General features: G+C 36.1%; 1 protein-coding gene across 1 annotated transcript; it reads right to left on the minus strand.

Moving 5' to 3' along the window:
- Nucleotides 1-67: 67 nt before the first annotated feature.
- Nucleotides 68-12848, minus strand: tbpl1 (TBP-like 1). Its single transcript, XM_038292653.1, has 7 exons — nucleotides 12720-12848; nucleotides 9834-10041; nucleotides 9644-9726; nucleotides 6530-6593; nucleotides 2891-2994; nucleotides 2466-2560; nucleotides 68-1177 (listed from the first exon to the last, which is right to left on the minus strand). Exons 2-7 carry the CDS (start codon nucleotides 9966-9968, stop codon nucleotides 1095-1097), a joined length of 564 nt encoding a protein of 187 aa, XP_038148581.1. The 5' UTR covers nucleotides 9969-10041; nucleotides 12720-12848; the 3' UTR covers nucleotides 68-1094.
- Nucleotides 12849-14302: the final 1454 nt, after the last annotated feature.

Consider the following 14302-nt stretch of genomic DNA (forward strand, 5'->3'; position numbering starts at 1 on the left):
AAACTATTTCTAGGAGGGTTTTTGTAGAACAGAAAACCTTTGCTGTAACAAGAAACAGGCAGCCAGCAGTTGTTTAATGGTCTTTTTATTTTCATACAGAATACAAAAGTTTTAAGTGTCACAAATTATTACTCACCACTGATTCAGAAAGTACTCAGTCACACATAAAAACCAAACAGGTCTGGATTTATCATCTTAAGAAGGAGATGCTTAAGACGTCCACATACAATATACGTTTTTTCTCAGATAGCTTAAACCGAGCATTCAGAGGTTTTGCATCTATGATAATAAAAACACTGCTTTCTGTTCCGGGAGTTCGTTTTTCATGCCGTTTTAGAGCTACCTAAATGTTTTTCACTGTAAAATCTTTAAGTACATTTCACTGAAAAGTGTTACAACTCTCCACAGGGTGATTGTTTATTTTCCAATGTACTGTTTCACATTAACTGTCTGCTACTTTAAGCCTTTTAATGAGTTTGTTTTCTTTTTGAGGGATAATAAAAATGGGCTTTGAAAGTTAATGAAATGCAATTGAATCAGTTTATTAACACTCAAGTATTGGAAAAAAAACCTGCATTAAAATTCACATTTAAAAACAAACAGGAGATAGTTTACACTAGTACCCTATCAAACATTAGAATAAATATACACTATTTTAGCAAGAGAGAAAACAACTATGAGGAAAGGGCGTAAAGTAACGAGGTGTGTCCATTTTTAACAAAGGGCAGATAACCAAATGTTAAAAAGGAAAACCTAAGAAAGAATGCATTTAGGATCTCATCTAAATTTGTATACATTCCTATGTGTTGTTTGAATGTGTTGGCTTCAACAAAAATGGTACATTATAGGATGGATGTCTTGTCTATAGAAGGACGGAGATTTTCCATCGATAAAACACAAAGGGAGAACTTATAATATGATGATGTATCTGTCAAGATTTTTTTTCCTGTGTCCATGCAGAAAGACACCCATAGTAATTATCTTTCTCCTACTCCAATAAGCGGTAAACGAGTCCAGTTCCCGTCCAGTCTGTCCGCTGCTTTCATCCGTCCAAGGATAAAGGTGCTACTCGCATGGATTCCCTCTGTACTCGTTTATTTGCAGCGGGGCTTCTGACACTCATACAGTATTGGATAGATGTGTTCCACAGCAGCTGCGACGTTCTGCACATTTGGTCCTTAACATGAGGGGCAGTGAGAAATGTGCGACAGCATTAAAACATATTTAGATGGTAATAAGATATATGCAGCTAAAAGTTAATCATTTCAGTAATACAAAGTGAAAATCATTCATGAAATTCAAATAATTTATTCTTATAATTCTAGATTAAAGCTGGGAAGATAAATATAAAGGAAATAGAAATAACAGCTAACTGAGCAATGTGTACAGTAGATGCACTCGCAGCTCCTTTGGTGTAAATTGCTCCATAAATGTGGCATATAAGCAATTAGTCTATGGCTCTGGTTAGTTGTAATTAAAGCCTATGCTGCTAAAAAGCAACCTTCAAGTTATCAGAATAGTTCAGTCTAGAGGGTCTCATCTTTCTCTTCAAAATTCACCATAAAGTTTAGGTCAAAAGAGTTTAATGGTCCTCAAGCATATTAATTAGGACAAAGCCACTGGACAAGCCAGAACAGTTTCTATTCCAGCTATAAAACTCCCAATTTTTTCAGCTTATCTCACTTTTTTACAGTGTTGTCATCTTTTCAGGACTGAAACAACATTGGAAAGCTGATCTAGCTCAGACACGAGGTTTGACAGATGGATACTTTTAGTCCTAATCATCTCCATCAAGCTTCTCTATTATGGAAGAACCAGGTGCTCTGACTGGAGCAGGTGAATTTGCATCCAAAATCAATGACTATAGAAATGAAACAATGGAGCCGAAGCTACTTTGATCATGTGTTTCTCCACTCATCCTCCAGACACTGAAACCTTGATATATCCAAAGATTTTTAAAATGAGAATTTGCAGTCTCAAAGCTACAACTGTCACTGCTCCTTCCTTTAAAATGACATGAATACAGCAAATTGTGCTGCAGTCATTGTGCTGCAGTCATTGTGCTGAAGTCAGCCGCCTTCTCCAAGATCACACAGGTAGTAAGGTGGCCCTAACATTTCTGCCCTAAAAATCATTTTTTTGTCAGTCTTATATATTTGTAGCCAGTTTCACTTTCTTATATGAGCTAAAAATAAAGTTTTTCATAATTTTCTAATTTATTTATTTACCTGAAACCACTGATAGTCAATAGCACCATGATTTGTGACACAACTTTACTGGTTTGCATACTGCAAAAAACAGTAAACTTTATATTTAGTAGATCCATTGCTGTAATACAGAGATGTATTAAGAAACTTCTAGTAAAAGAAAAAAAGTGTATTGCTACCACATCCCAATCCCAATAAATACAGGAGGCCAATGGTTATTGGCATGTGTGAGCGCGTGGTCATGTGAAAGTAACAGACCTGTCACTGTGAGGCTGCCCGTAGAAAACACCTGGACTGTAGCCTTCAGATTTTTGATTCGATAAGTAGCAGCAGGATGGAGCTCGGGTTCATAGCTGACAAACAGTAAAATGTACAAAGTTAAAGGATACAGAATAAACAAAAAGACTTAGAAGCAACAATACATATTTGACTTTGGCTTTGTACAAAAAAAAGGCCACTAGAGGGCGATATTTATTAGCAAATATTGCAAAACAATCTTATTGCAGGCTGGCAAATTGAAATAATTACAAGTTTCAATGTGGGGAAAAAAAATCTAAATTAATGTCAATGAAATTAGCTAAAAGCAGGAGAAAAGTGAAAACAGCATATTTGGGACTGAAATGTGAGATGTAAAGAGTCCAACAATAAAGAGTATTGATGATGTGATAATAATTGTGCGTTACCTGGCAATGGGCCGGTTGTTATTTGTAAAGTTTATAAGATGCACTGCGAACGGCATGGAGCACACTGCGAGCACGTTCACAACTCTGAAAGCTGAGAATCTCACCTGCACAGACAAGGAACAGATGAGTTTATATGCAAGAAAACTGCCAGAACCATCGTTTCTGTGAAGATCTCTACGGTTAAGCAATGGTAAATCTAAGATATGTAAACAAAACATCGGAATCGGCGGTGTGGGAAGTTTTATGGATGGTATTTGAGCCGGACAATAACTTTACTCCGATTCTTGTGAACCTTAATTTAAACTAAATCAAACAATATGTGTACCAGTAGGCAACCCTTCTCTGAGGTTGTGTTTCATTAACTAAGAGGCATGTTTGACAAGTAAAAAGACAAATCATGATCTTATTCCTCAGTCATTTGATGTACAGGTGCTGGTCATAAAATTAGAATATCATGAAAAAGTAGATTGATTTCAGTAATTCCATTTAAAAAGTGAAACTTGTATATTATATTCATACATTACATACAAACTCATATATTTCAGATGTTTATTTTGTTTAATTTTGATGATTACAAATGACAACAAATGAAAATCTCAAATTCATCATATCAGAAAATTAGAATATTACTGAAGACCAATAAAAACAAAGGATTTATAGAAATGTTGGCCAACTGAAAAGTATGAACATGAAAAGTATGAGCATGTACAGCACTCAGTATTTAGTTGGGCCTCCTTTGGCCTGTATTACTGCAGCAATGCGGCGTGGCATGGAGTCGATCAGTCTGTGGCACTGCTCAGGTGTTATGATAGCCCAGGTTGCTCTAATAGTGGCTTTTAGCTCTTCTGAATTGTTGGGTCTGGTGTATTGCATCTTCTTCTTCACAATACCCCATAGATTTTCTATGGGGTTAAGGTCAGGAGAGTTTGCTGGCCAATTAAGAACAGGGATACCTTGGTCCTTCAACCAGGTACTGGTAGCTTTGGCACTGTGTGCAGGTGCCAAGTCCTGTTGGAAAATGAAATCTGCATCTCCAAAAAGTTGGTCAGCTGCAGGAAGCATGAAGTGCTCTAAAACTTCCTGGTATGTGGCTGCGTTGACCCTGGACCTCAGAAAACACAATGGACCAACACCAGCAGATGACATGGCACCCCAAACCATCACTGACTGTGGAAACTTTACACTGGACTTCAAGCAACGTGGATGAAGTGCCTCTCTTCTTTTCCTCCAGACTCTGGGACCTTGATTTCCAAAGGAAATGCAAAATTTACTTTCATCAGAGAACATGACTTTGGACCACTCACCAGCAGTCCAGTCCTGTTTCTCTTTAGCCCAGGCAAGACGCTTCTGACGCTGTCTGTGGTTCAAGAGTGGCTTGACACAAGGAATGCGACAGCAGAAACCCATGTCTTTCATACGTCTGTGTGTGGTGGTTCTTGAAGCACTCACTCCAGCTGCAGTCCACTCTTTGTGAATCTCCCCCACATTTTTGAATGGGTTTTGTTTCACAATCCTCTCCAGGGTGCGGTTATCTCTCTTGCTTGTACACTTTTTTCGACCACATCTTTTCCTTCCCTTCGCCTCTCTATTAATGTGCTTGGACACTGAGCTCTGTGAACAGCCAGCCTCTTTAGCGATGACCTTTTGTGTCTTGCCCTCCTTGTGCAAGGTGTCGATGGTCGTCTTTTGGACAACTGTCAAGTCAGCAGTCTTCCCCATGATTGTGTAGCCTATAGAACTAGACTGAAAGACCATTTAAAGGCTTTTGCAGGTGGTTTGAGTTAATTAGCTGATTAGAGTGTGGCACCAGGGGCCATCAATTTTGAACCTTTTCACAATATTCTAATTTTCTGATATGATGAATTTGAGATTTTCATTTGTTGTCATTTGTAATCATCAAAATTAAACAAAATAAACATCTGAAATATATGAGTTTGTATGTAATGTATGAATATAATATACAAGTTTCACTTTTTAAATGGAATTACTGAAATCAATCTACTTTTTCATGATATTCTAATTTTATGACCAGCACCTGTAAGTGTTCAACTCATGTATAGGTCCGGGCAATTTTTGAATTTAAAAGAATCTGATTCCTCATTTCGATTCTGGTTCTTTACGATTTTTTTTAAGAAAAAGAAGAAAATTTCTTGTTTTAAATAAGCCGGCTAACCGGAGTTCTGTCAGCCTGAAATAGTCTGAACTTTTAAATGAGCTTTAATTCCTCAAACATCTTTTTGTAAACGTTACTATCAATTATCAACCTGCTATTTTCAACCAGTATATATATATTGAACCTATGAACTCTAATATAATCTAATACATTTTCTAAAGATAGAAATACATTTTCATATGAAACTTTTTGTTTAAAACCTCAAAAACAGGTTTACATATATCCTTGTTTTTAGGCTTCAGGTACTAATGTTGTCTAAGAGAGTATTATTACTTCCTTTCTGATGCCGGTGCAATGCCAGACGATGCCAGTGTCTGAGCTGTAAGAGAAAGCAGCGCAGCAGGAAGGCATCCTGACAGAGTTTATATCCTCAGCACCCTTTACTGAACCGCAGCTCTACTCTAAACACATGGAAGCAGTGACATTTTGTGGAAAGAGAAACGATCAATTTCATACTTTATTATTCAGTTAATGGGTTTGATGATATGATTCCAAATAAACTAAAATGCAGATGAATATGCTGAACATTATTCTGTCAAAATGCTTTTCATTCCATCCAGACATTGAAGGAAAAGAGGCAGCTATCTGTTAAAACGTAAAAAAAAACAAAAACAAAAAAAAACAGGAAAAGGTTTCGCTCTCCCTGCAGAAGCTGCACTACTATTGTAGCCGAGGAACGAACTCCGGAAGATGCTCTAACTCGGACTCCGGTGGCAGTGATTAATTATGCCGTCCTTTGCACTATACAGTAGCCGCCATTCAAAATGGCCCCTCCAGTCAAACGATAGCCGAATGGCAGCCCACTTTCATGCTAATCCCAGCAAAATCCCCTCCAACTTTCAGCCACTGGCTTTCTCCTTGGTGTGCATTTTCTTCACTCTAACTCCACCCTTTCACTGAATTACAGGGTCTGACCAGGAGATGACGCTTCTCTTTAGGGTCTAAATGTCCAAAAATCATGACAGAAAAAATATTTTAGTACAAAGTTAAAAAGGAATTGGAGAGGACCAGCCAAGGGCCCATCAAGGAAAGTGGGGAAATTTTGAATGGCTACTACTGTATAATCCCATCGCCATGGTCGCAGCTAGATGCCTAATAATCTCCTTAATTAATTTTAAACCACACTTTTACAAAGTGCAGTGCAAACAGCTGCAGCTCAAACATTAAATGGCTTTGCGTACACCGCTGTGGATTCATCTTCGCTAGTATTTGGAAATTTCCATTTCTGGTGGATGGATTGGGCATCTAAGCTAGGAATCGAAAATAAAAAAAAATGTTTAATTTCAGGAGAAATAAAAGGCTGGAACCAGTTCCAGATGATTATCGATCCTAAATGTCCAATACTACCCATGTTTTATCATACCTTTTTTTTTATCTGAGGGTTATGATTATCATTTCAATTTTCTTACGCAACAAAGAAAGGCTGCTTCTACTAGTTGGTACCTTCTGTGTGTGATGGTTCTCACCTTAAAGCCAAGTTTCTGGAGACAGCGAGCTAACCTGCGAGCACCAAGCTTTGCCTCTTCCTCACTAGATAAGAAAGCAGAGAGGAGGAGTTTTAGAAAGCATCAAATACAAAAGAAGTAACCCTGTAGAAGATTAAAAAATTATAAATCCATTTACCAGCTTTCCACAAACAGTATGAGAAACTGTACCTATACTCTCCTTTTATCAAGGAAGACCGAATTTTAGATTTTGATATTATTTCGGATAAAAAATTAGGTATGGACACTACTGTGAAATCTCACTGCAAGTAAAAATAACAGTATTTATAGATTCTCCAAAAAAAAAATTAAACATAGAGGTTATGCTTCCTTTTGCGCCTAAAATGATCTACCAAATAGGTAGATATCCAATTTTAGCATCAGTGTTATTACCCAAAACACATGGACCAACAACAAGATAGAATTCAACATTGGTTAAAGAAAAACAACAAATATGAGTCCAGTTTTACTTGTTTAACCAGTGAGTCAGAAATGTGACCAAAAACATCTGAAACAGACATTAATGTAGATATAATCAATCCTTCCTAGTTTTTACAGACAAAATGAAATCCAGCACACCTTCGCTGCTAATTGTGGGAATCAATCCTAAAGAGCATGTCAGCAGTGCCTTACATTTCACACAGCTGGAGAAACCTAGTCTTTTGACACTTTCTACTGTTGAACCCTTATTATCATGGCTGACAGGTTCTTTGCATGTTTTCACTGTTTGCTTTTGTTTTGTTTTTCTTTGTCAATTTATCTTTGGCAATGAACTCCCAGTTTTTAAGGTTGGAAAGCTTCATTGCGATATTTTTTGACTCAGATTCAGGTAAGGTGGAGCCCCTGCAAAACGGTCTTGTAACTTCTTCAAAACGTCTTCAAACTTGGAAACAAAGTCCAGTAGATTGTTTTTTTGTTTTGTTTTTTTGTTTTACTTTTTTGGGAATACCTTGTATTTTCTTTATCTTTAGCAATAGTTTTGCCCACCTTCTGAATTCATTCTTTTAACATACTCTTTGAAAGTCTATTCATAAAATATCGTGTTTTAAAATTACAGTATTTTTCCGTCATTTATTCAATAACAAGCCTCCCAAATACAATACAATCCAGTAGCAAAAAATCCAAGCTCATCCTAAAAATTTTAAATAATAAAAGATGGTCCATCTTTAATAATGCAAATTTAAAACGTTTTGATTGAAGTAATTTTTTTAAGGCATCTCTCAGAATATACAGGTGCTGGTCATAAAATTAGAATATCATGAAAAAGTAGATTGATTTCAGTAATTCCATTTAAAAAGTGAAACTTGTATATTATATTCATACATTACATACAAACTCATATATTTCAGATGTTTATTTTGTTTAATTTTGATGATTACAAATGACAACAAATGAAAATCTCAAATTCATCATATCAGAAAATTAGAATATTACTGAAGACCAATAAAAACAAAGGATTTATAGAAATGTTGGCCAACTGAAAAGTATGAACATGAAAAGTATGAGCATGTACAGCACTCAGTATTTAGTTGGGCCTCCTTTGGCCTGTATTACTGCAGCAATGCGGCGTGGCATGGAGTCGATCAGTCTGTGGCACTGCTCAGGTGTTATGATAGCCCAGGTTGCTCTAATAGTGGCTTTTAGCTCTTCTGAATTGTTGGGTCTGGTGTATTGCATCTTCTTCTTCACAATACCCCATAGATTTTCTATGGGGTTAAGGTCAGGAGAGTTTGCTGGCCAATTAAGAACAGGGATACCATGGTCCTTCAACCAGGTACTGGTAGCTTTGGCACTGTGTGCAGGTGCCAAGTCCTGTTGGAAAATGAAATCTGCATCTCCAAAAAGTTGGTCAGCTGCAGGAAGCATGAAGTGCTCTAAAACTTCCTGGTATGTGGCTGCGTTGACCCTGGACCTCAGAAAACACAATGGACCAACACCAGCAGATGACATGGCACCCCAAACCATCACTGACTGTGGAAACTTTACACTGGACTTCAAGCAACGTGGATGAAGTGCCTCTCTTCTTTTCCTCCAGACTCTGGGACCTTGATTTCCAAAGGAAATGCAAAATTTACTTTCATCAGAGAACATGACTTTGGACCACTCACCAGCAGTCCAGTCCTGTTTCTCTTTAGCCCAGGCAAGACGCTTCTGACGCTGTCTGTGGTTCAAGAGTGGCTTGACACAAGGAATGCGACAGCAGAAACCCATGTCTTTCATACGTCTGTGTGTGGTGGTTCTTGAAGCACTCACTCCAGCTGCAGTCCACTCTTTGTGAATCTCCCCCACATTTTTGAATGGGTTTTGTTTCACAATCCTCTCCAGGGTGCGGTTATCTCTCTTGCTTGTACACTTTTTTCGACCACATCTTTTCCTTCCCTTCGCCTCTCTATTAATGTGCTTGGACACTGAGCTCTGTGAACAGCCAGCCTCTTTAGCGATGACCTTTTGTGTCTTGCCCTCCTTGTGCAAGGTGTCGATGGTCGTCTTTTGGACAACTGTCAAGTCAGCAGTCTTCCCCATGATTGTGTAGCCTATAGAACTAGACTGAAAGACCATTTAAAGGCTTTTGCAGGTGGTTTGAGTTAATTAGCTGATTAGAGTGTGGCACCAGGGGCCATCAATTTTGAACCTTTTCACAATATTCTAATTTTCTGATATGATGAATTTGAGATTTTCATTTGTTGTCATTTGTAATCATCAAAATTAAACAAAATAAACATCTGAAATATATGAGTTTGTATGTAATGTATGAATATAATATACAAGTTTCACTTTTTAAATGGAATTACTGAAATCAATCTACTTTTTCATGATATTCTAATTTTATGACCAGCACCTGTATGATTATCACCCCTTAGAGGAAGAAGCTGAGGCTTTATTCAATAATGATCTACAGTGAGTCTCATGATAACGCCACTGGAGTATTAGAAACAGATCAGCAACATTTACTATTATTGTAGCAACTAAGTGGCAGCACAAGTGCTTAGCTTTTCAGGTAAAAGAAAAATGCCCTGCTTGTGATTACAGTGTTAGTTCTGACCAGATGCCAACTTCTACATGTACGTAGCAATACTTTCTATGAGGTCTGCTCACCTAGTTGCTCCAGTGCAGATTATTTTCCCTGAGGACCAAATTGAAGCGGTTATCTTGGGCTTCCGTAGTTTCATCAGCACTTTCTAAAAAACAAACATTTGAAAACCTTTTAAAGATCCAGCATTGTGCTTTTTTTTCCCATTTCTTCCTATTGTGAGGATATGGTTCCTCTTGGTTAAGTTCCCCTTACCCCCATTTCTGGCTTATAGATGACGTTGGTTCCTTCTAAAGCAATTTTGCGAAGGTTGAGGTGACATCTGGTCCTGAAAGTTGCCACAACATTCGTAACAATGATGTCCAGTGCTTCATCGTTCTTGGAATCCATTGGAAAGTGTTTAGAGGCCCTTTCTTCTTACTCTTCCCTCACCATAACTTTAAGGAATGATGGGGAGAAGAGACTAAACGGAGAAAAAAAAAAGAAATGTTAAGCTTTTGAAAATCAATTTTCTATTTCAATTGAAATAATATTTGTCTGCATTTGATTGCAGCGAAATTTTTCGAATCCATTTTTTTCTCAATTTTCAAATCATATCATATTACCTTCATAGCTCTTATACATTAAATATCTGATTTTATTTTAATGGCATTCTTTACGTGCAGTACAACGAGAGCTTAGAGCAAGGGTTGACCGACTTGTCTTAAAGAGCAAGCGGATTTCTGGAAAGATCTCACATTCATAATAAGTTTAAGTACAGATACATGTGTTTAAGAAAAAAAACGACTTTGGAAAAAGTAAAAGTACTGATTGAACTAATTTACTTAAGAAAATGTAAAACAAGTAAAGCCTCTACAACATACTTTAATATTAAAGCAAAATTAAGTTTATCGTGTTTCACAGAGTAAAAATGCAAAAATTATCCTTGTAAAACAGTTCTATGAACAGAAAATATGATAATTTTCCTTATTAGCTGATAGCGTTGGTAGAGAAACCCTAAATATTGACTCTGTCTATTTTGGTTCTAAATTTAAATTTTAGACAGGATTACATGGAACGAACTGAATGGAAGTCATGCATAAACAACTGAATACTTTTAGAGTTTACAACATTACAGTGGCAAACAGAATTGAAATAGTACTCGAAAGATAATCAGCATGTAGATATAAAATCTAATTAAAAGGGAATAGATGGGGAATGTCTTGCTTCTCAGAATCTGATCCAATAGCAGCAATGTTTTCTGGCCCCCTTGTATTCATCCATGTCCATTTCTATAAACTAGCAGTGCTTAAACTGCACGTTTTAACCAAATCGTAATTTAACCCATGGTGCAATAATTTGTTACCCATCGAAGCGCTCTGTTTAAAGCAGGGCCAATACAATTATTTGGATTTAAAATAATTAATAGATTACTGAAATAATTGTCAACCAATTTGTGATCGATTATCCATTAACTGTAGAAAAGTGAGACTAAAACAAACCATAAGCACCATTAGCAAACATACCCTGTCAGAGCAGTAACTATACCCAAATTACAAAGTAATATATATATTTTGCATTCAAGTGGAAAAATGTCAATGCACTAATTTCAAACCATTGAAGTTGCATAGTTTTCACCTCAGCTGGTTTGAATTTTTAATTAAAATCTATTACTATCCAATTATCAGTTGAATAATTAAAAAAATGATCAAAAGATGAACCGATTAGCAAAAAAGTGGTTAGTTGCAGCCCTAGTTGAAAGTTTGTAACTCTTAATCAATTCTTCAGATCAATTTAGGCTGTAAGCATTGACTTTAACTAACAGAGACGTAAGAAACTTGCATCAAATAATGCACTTGTTTCAGAATTTTCCATTCATCAATACACTTATCTATTCATCACTCGGCCCTCAACCTATCTGCCGCTAACCATCAATTAAAGCTCCAACTACTTATTCACAACATCTCTTATGATACATCAACTTCATTCACTCTTTCCTCTATGCTATACTTGTCCTTACATTCATTATTAAATAGCCGTTCTAAGAAAGCCTATCCCTTAATAACACTTCCAATCATCTACCCAAAAAAATATTTATCAGGCATCCTTCTGTTCTTTAGATCAGCCAAGAAACCCATTTCCCCATTAATCATCTAATCATAGACTGCAATTCTAAATATATTATATGCCCCCAACTTCATATTTATATTTTGTTCATCTGTTTCTGTCTTAGTCACTAAAATAATATGCTGCAGTCATTTTGCACATCTCTGGTGTTGCTGCTATTTTCACATATAGCTGTATATTGATTATTTATTCTTCAGATGACTGTAGAGTGTTTATATTTGTAAAAGCACTGTACAGTACAGTCTTCTGTTTGTTTGTTTTTTAAATATGCCACTTATTCTTATATTTGTAAGGTCCACAATTCCCCCTAGTCTGGGGCAATAAAGGATTTTCTATTCTATCTGGTCAGGGGTGTTTTGGTTTTGAAGTAACGGGGTCAGGTGGATTTTCAGTTTTATGAAAAGGCTTCGTTGTGCAGTTTAGGATTTTAATAAACTCCAAAAACAGAGGGCTTACAAGTTTTACATTTGCACGTGGAAGACAAATCTACAGCAATCAAAAATCTGAAGAAATTGTGTCAGGGAAAATCTAAACTTCAATAAGCTAAGTGCCTGAAGCTGAGTTACCTAAACCTTTAGACATGAACTTATCAGATTCATATTACACACAAATCGGGAAAGAATCAAGCTAATCAGTTTAGAAATACGCAGTTAAATGGTATACTGGGAATGAACCGATTTTGCCAAATATCAGCTTTTTATCAACACAGTTTAGCCCCCGGCTGCTAGCTATAAACAAAACACCGTAGTAATACGTCTATCAACGTAAAACCTCACTAGAATAACCGAGTTTACACCAATTAAATTCTAGAGTTTGAACCATCCAGCTACTGAAGTGAAACCAGCTAATTTTGTTGTTAGGAAAGCTATAACAAAGAAGAGTGCCACAGGCTGCAATGAATGGAAAGTTGTTAGCAACGAAAACTAGCTAACCAGGCTAAGTGCTGAACGAAGACTAGCTTGTTTATTTAATGCGATTTCCGCGTATTAAGACAGAGATAAATATTTTTTGAGGTGTTGCAATTATTATAGCTACCTCATCTGCAATCCCTCTGCAGTTACAGACTTAAATAAAGTCAACCAATGGATAAAAAAAGTAGCTAAACCAGGAAAACATGCGAGTTTCCGTTTAAAGTTTTCACAATAAAAGATGTTAGGAGTAACGATTGTGTGACGTCCCATCCGGGAAAGGTCTTTCAAAATAAAACAATTAAACAACATTGACATGGTCATTTATTTATTTATTTTTACAAATAAAAGACAAAATCTCGTTTTGCTCGTAAATAGTAAACAATTTAAATCGTAATAATTCCGACCTCATTAAAACCTTTCAAAAGCTAAGAAATAAAATAGAATTGCACCTCTTGATTTCATATTACTGGAAAGAAAATTCCTTCCTCCGATTATCAGGAAGTTGTAATGTAGTATTTGGAAATGTAGTATTTAGAAATGTGCTTATTAACAAAAGAAAATTTTACTCATACATCTAAAGATGGCCATATTTAATAAATGTATGAAAAAAATATCCTGAAATATTATCATAGTTATAACAAAAGAATAAGAGCATATTGTTAGTTTGTTTGAAAAATGTGTTTAACAAAAGATATTAATCAAGTATCATCAAAATAAATAGCAAGCTGCATTTTCAATATATTTTTTGGCAATTTTAAACATTTTTAACACTCTTACTGAAATATCTGCAAAGTTTTCATGAGCTAACTAAGAAAATTTCTTTAATTGATTTAAGTCATGACTATTTTGCATTAGTAACACTTAACTTGCTTAAATAGGTTAAGGTACCAAAATGACATAAAGCTTCACTGATGAGGCAAACCTCGGAAATTGCATCATGATGTCAAAACCACACAGTTTGACATGAAGAACAACACGATAATGATGGTAAAACAAATATCTAACTAGCTTGTTCATAAACTAAGAACTGCTTTTGTGGCGGGATGTGTTTATTCCTCCAGCCTATGTACCATCACCACAGCATTTTCGGTTATCTTCCATATGATAACACATTTAAGATTTTTGTCAGAAATGATCTTCTGAGGCTAAATAAAAACCAAAAACACTCAAAGTTTCAAAGATCAATTCGCGTAACACAAAAATATTCTAATCAGATACCAATAGGCTCTTAGCACAACCTTATTTTGAGAGGACACTTCCAGCACAGCACATACAGGTGCTGGTCATAAAATTAGAATATCATGAAAAAGTAGATTGATTTCAGTAATTCCATTTAAAAAGTGAAACTTGTATATTATATTCATACATTACATACAAACTCATATATTTCAGATGTTTATTTTGTTTAATTTTGATGATTACAAATGACAACAAATGAAAATCTCAAATTCATCATATCAGAAAATTAGAATATTGTGAAAAGGTTCAAAATTGATGGCCCCTGGTGCCACACTCTAATCAGCTAATTAACTCAAACCACCTGCAAAAGCCTTTAAATGGTCTTTCAGTCTAGTTCTATAGGCTACACAATCATGGGGAAGACTGCTGACTTGACAGTTGTCCAAAAGACGACCATCGACACCTTGCACAAGGAGGGCAAGACACAAAAGGTCATCGCTAAAGAGGCTGGCTGTTCACAGAGCTCAG

This window comes from Cyprinodon tularosa, unplaced genomic scaffold, assembly GCF_016077235.1.
Source record: "Cyprinodon tularosa strain WSP-4 unplaced genomic scaffold, ASM1607723v1 ctg315, whole genome shotgun sequence".
Taxonomy (NCBI): Eukaryota; Metazoa; Chordata; class Actinopteri; order Cyprinodontiformes; family Cyprinodontidae; genus Cyprinodon; species Cyprinodon tularosa.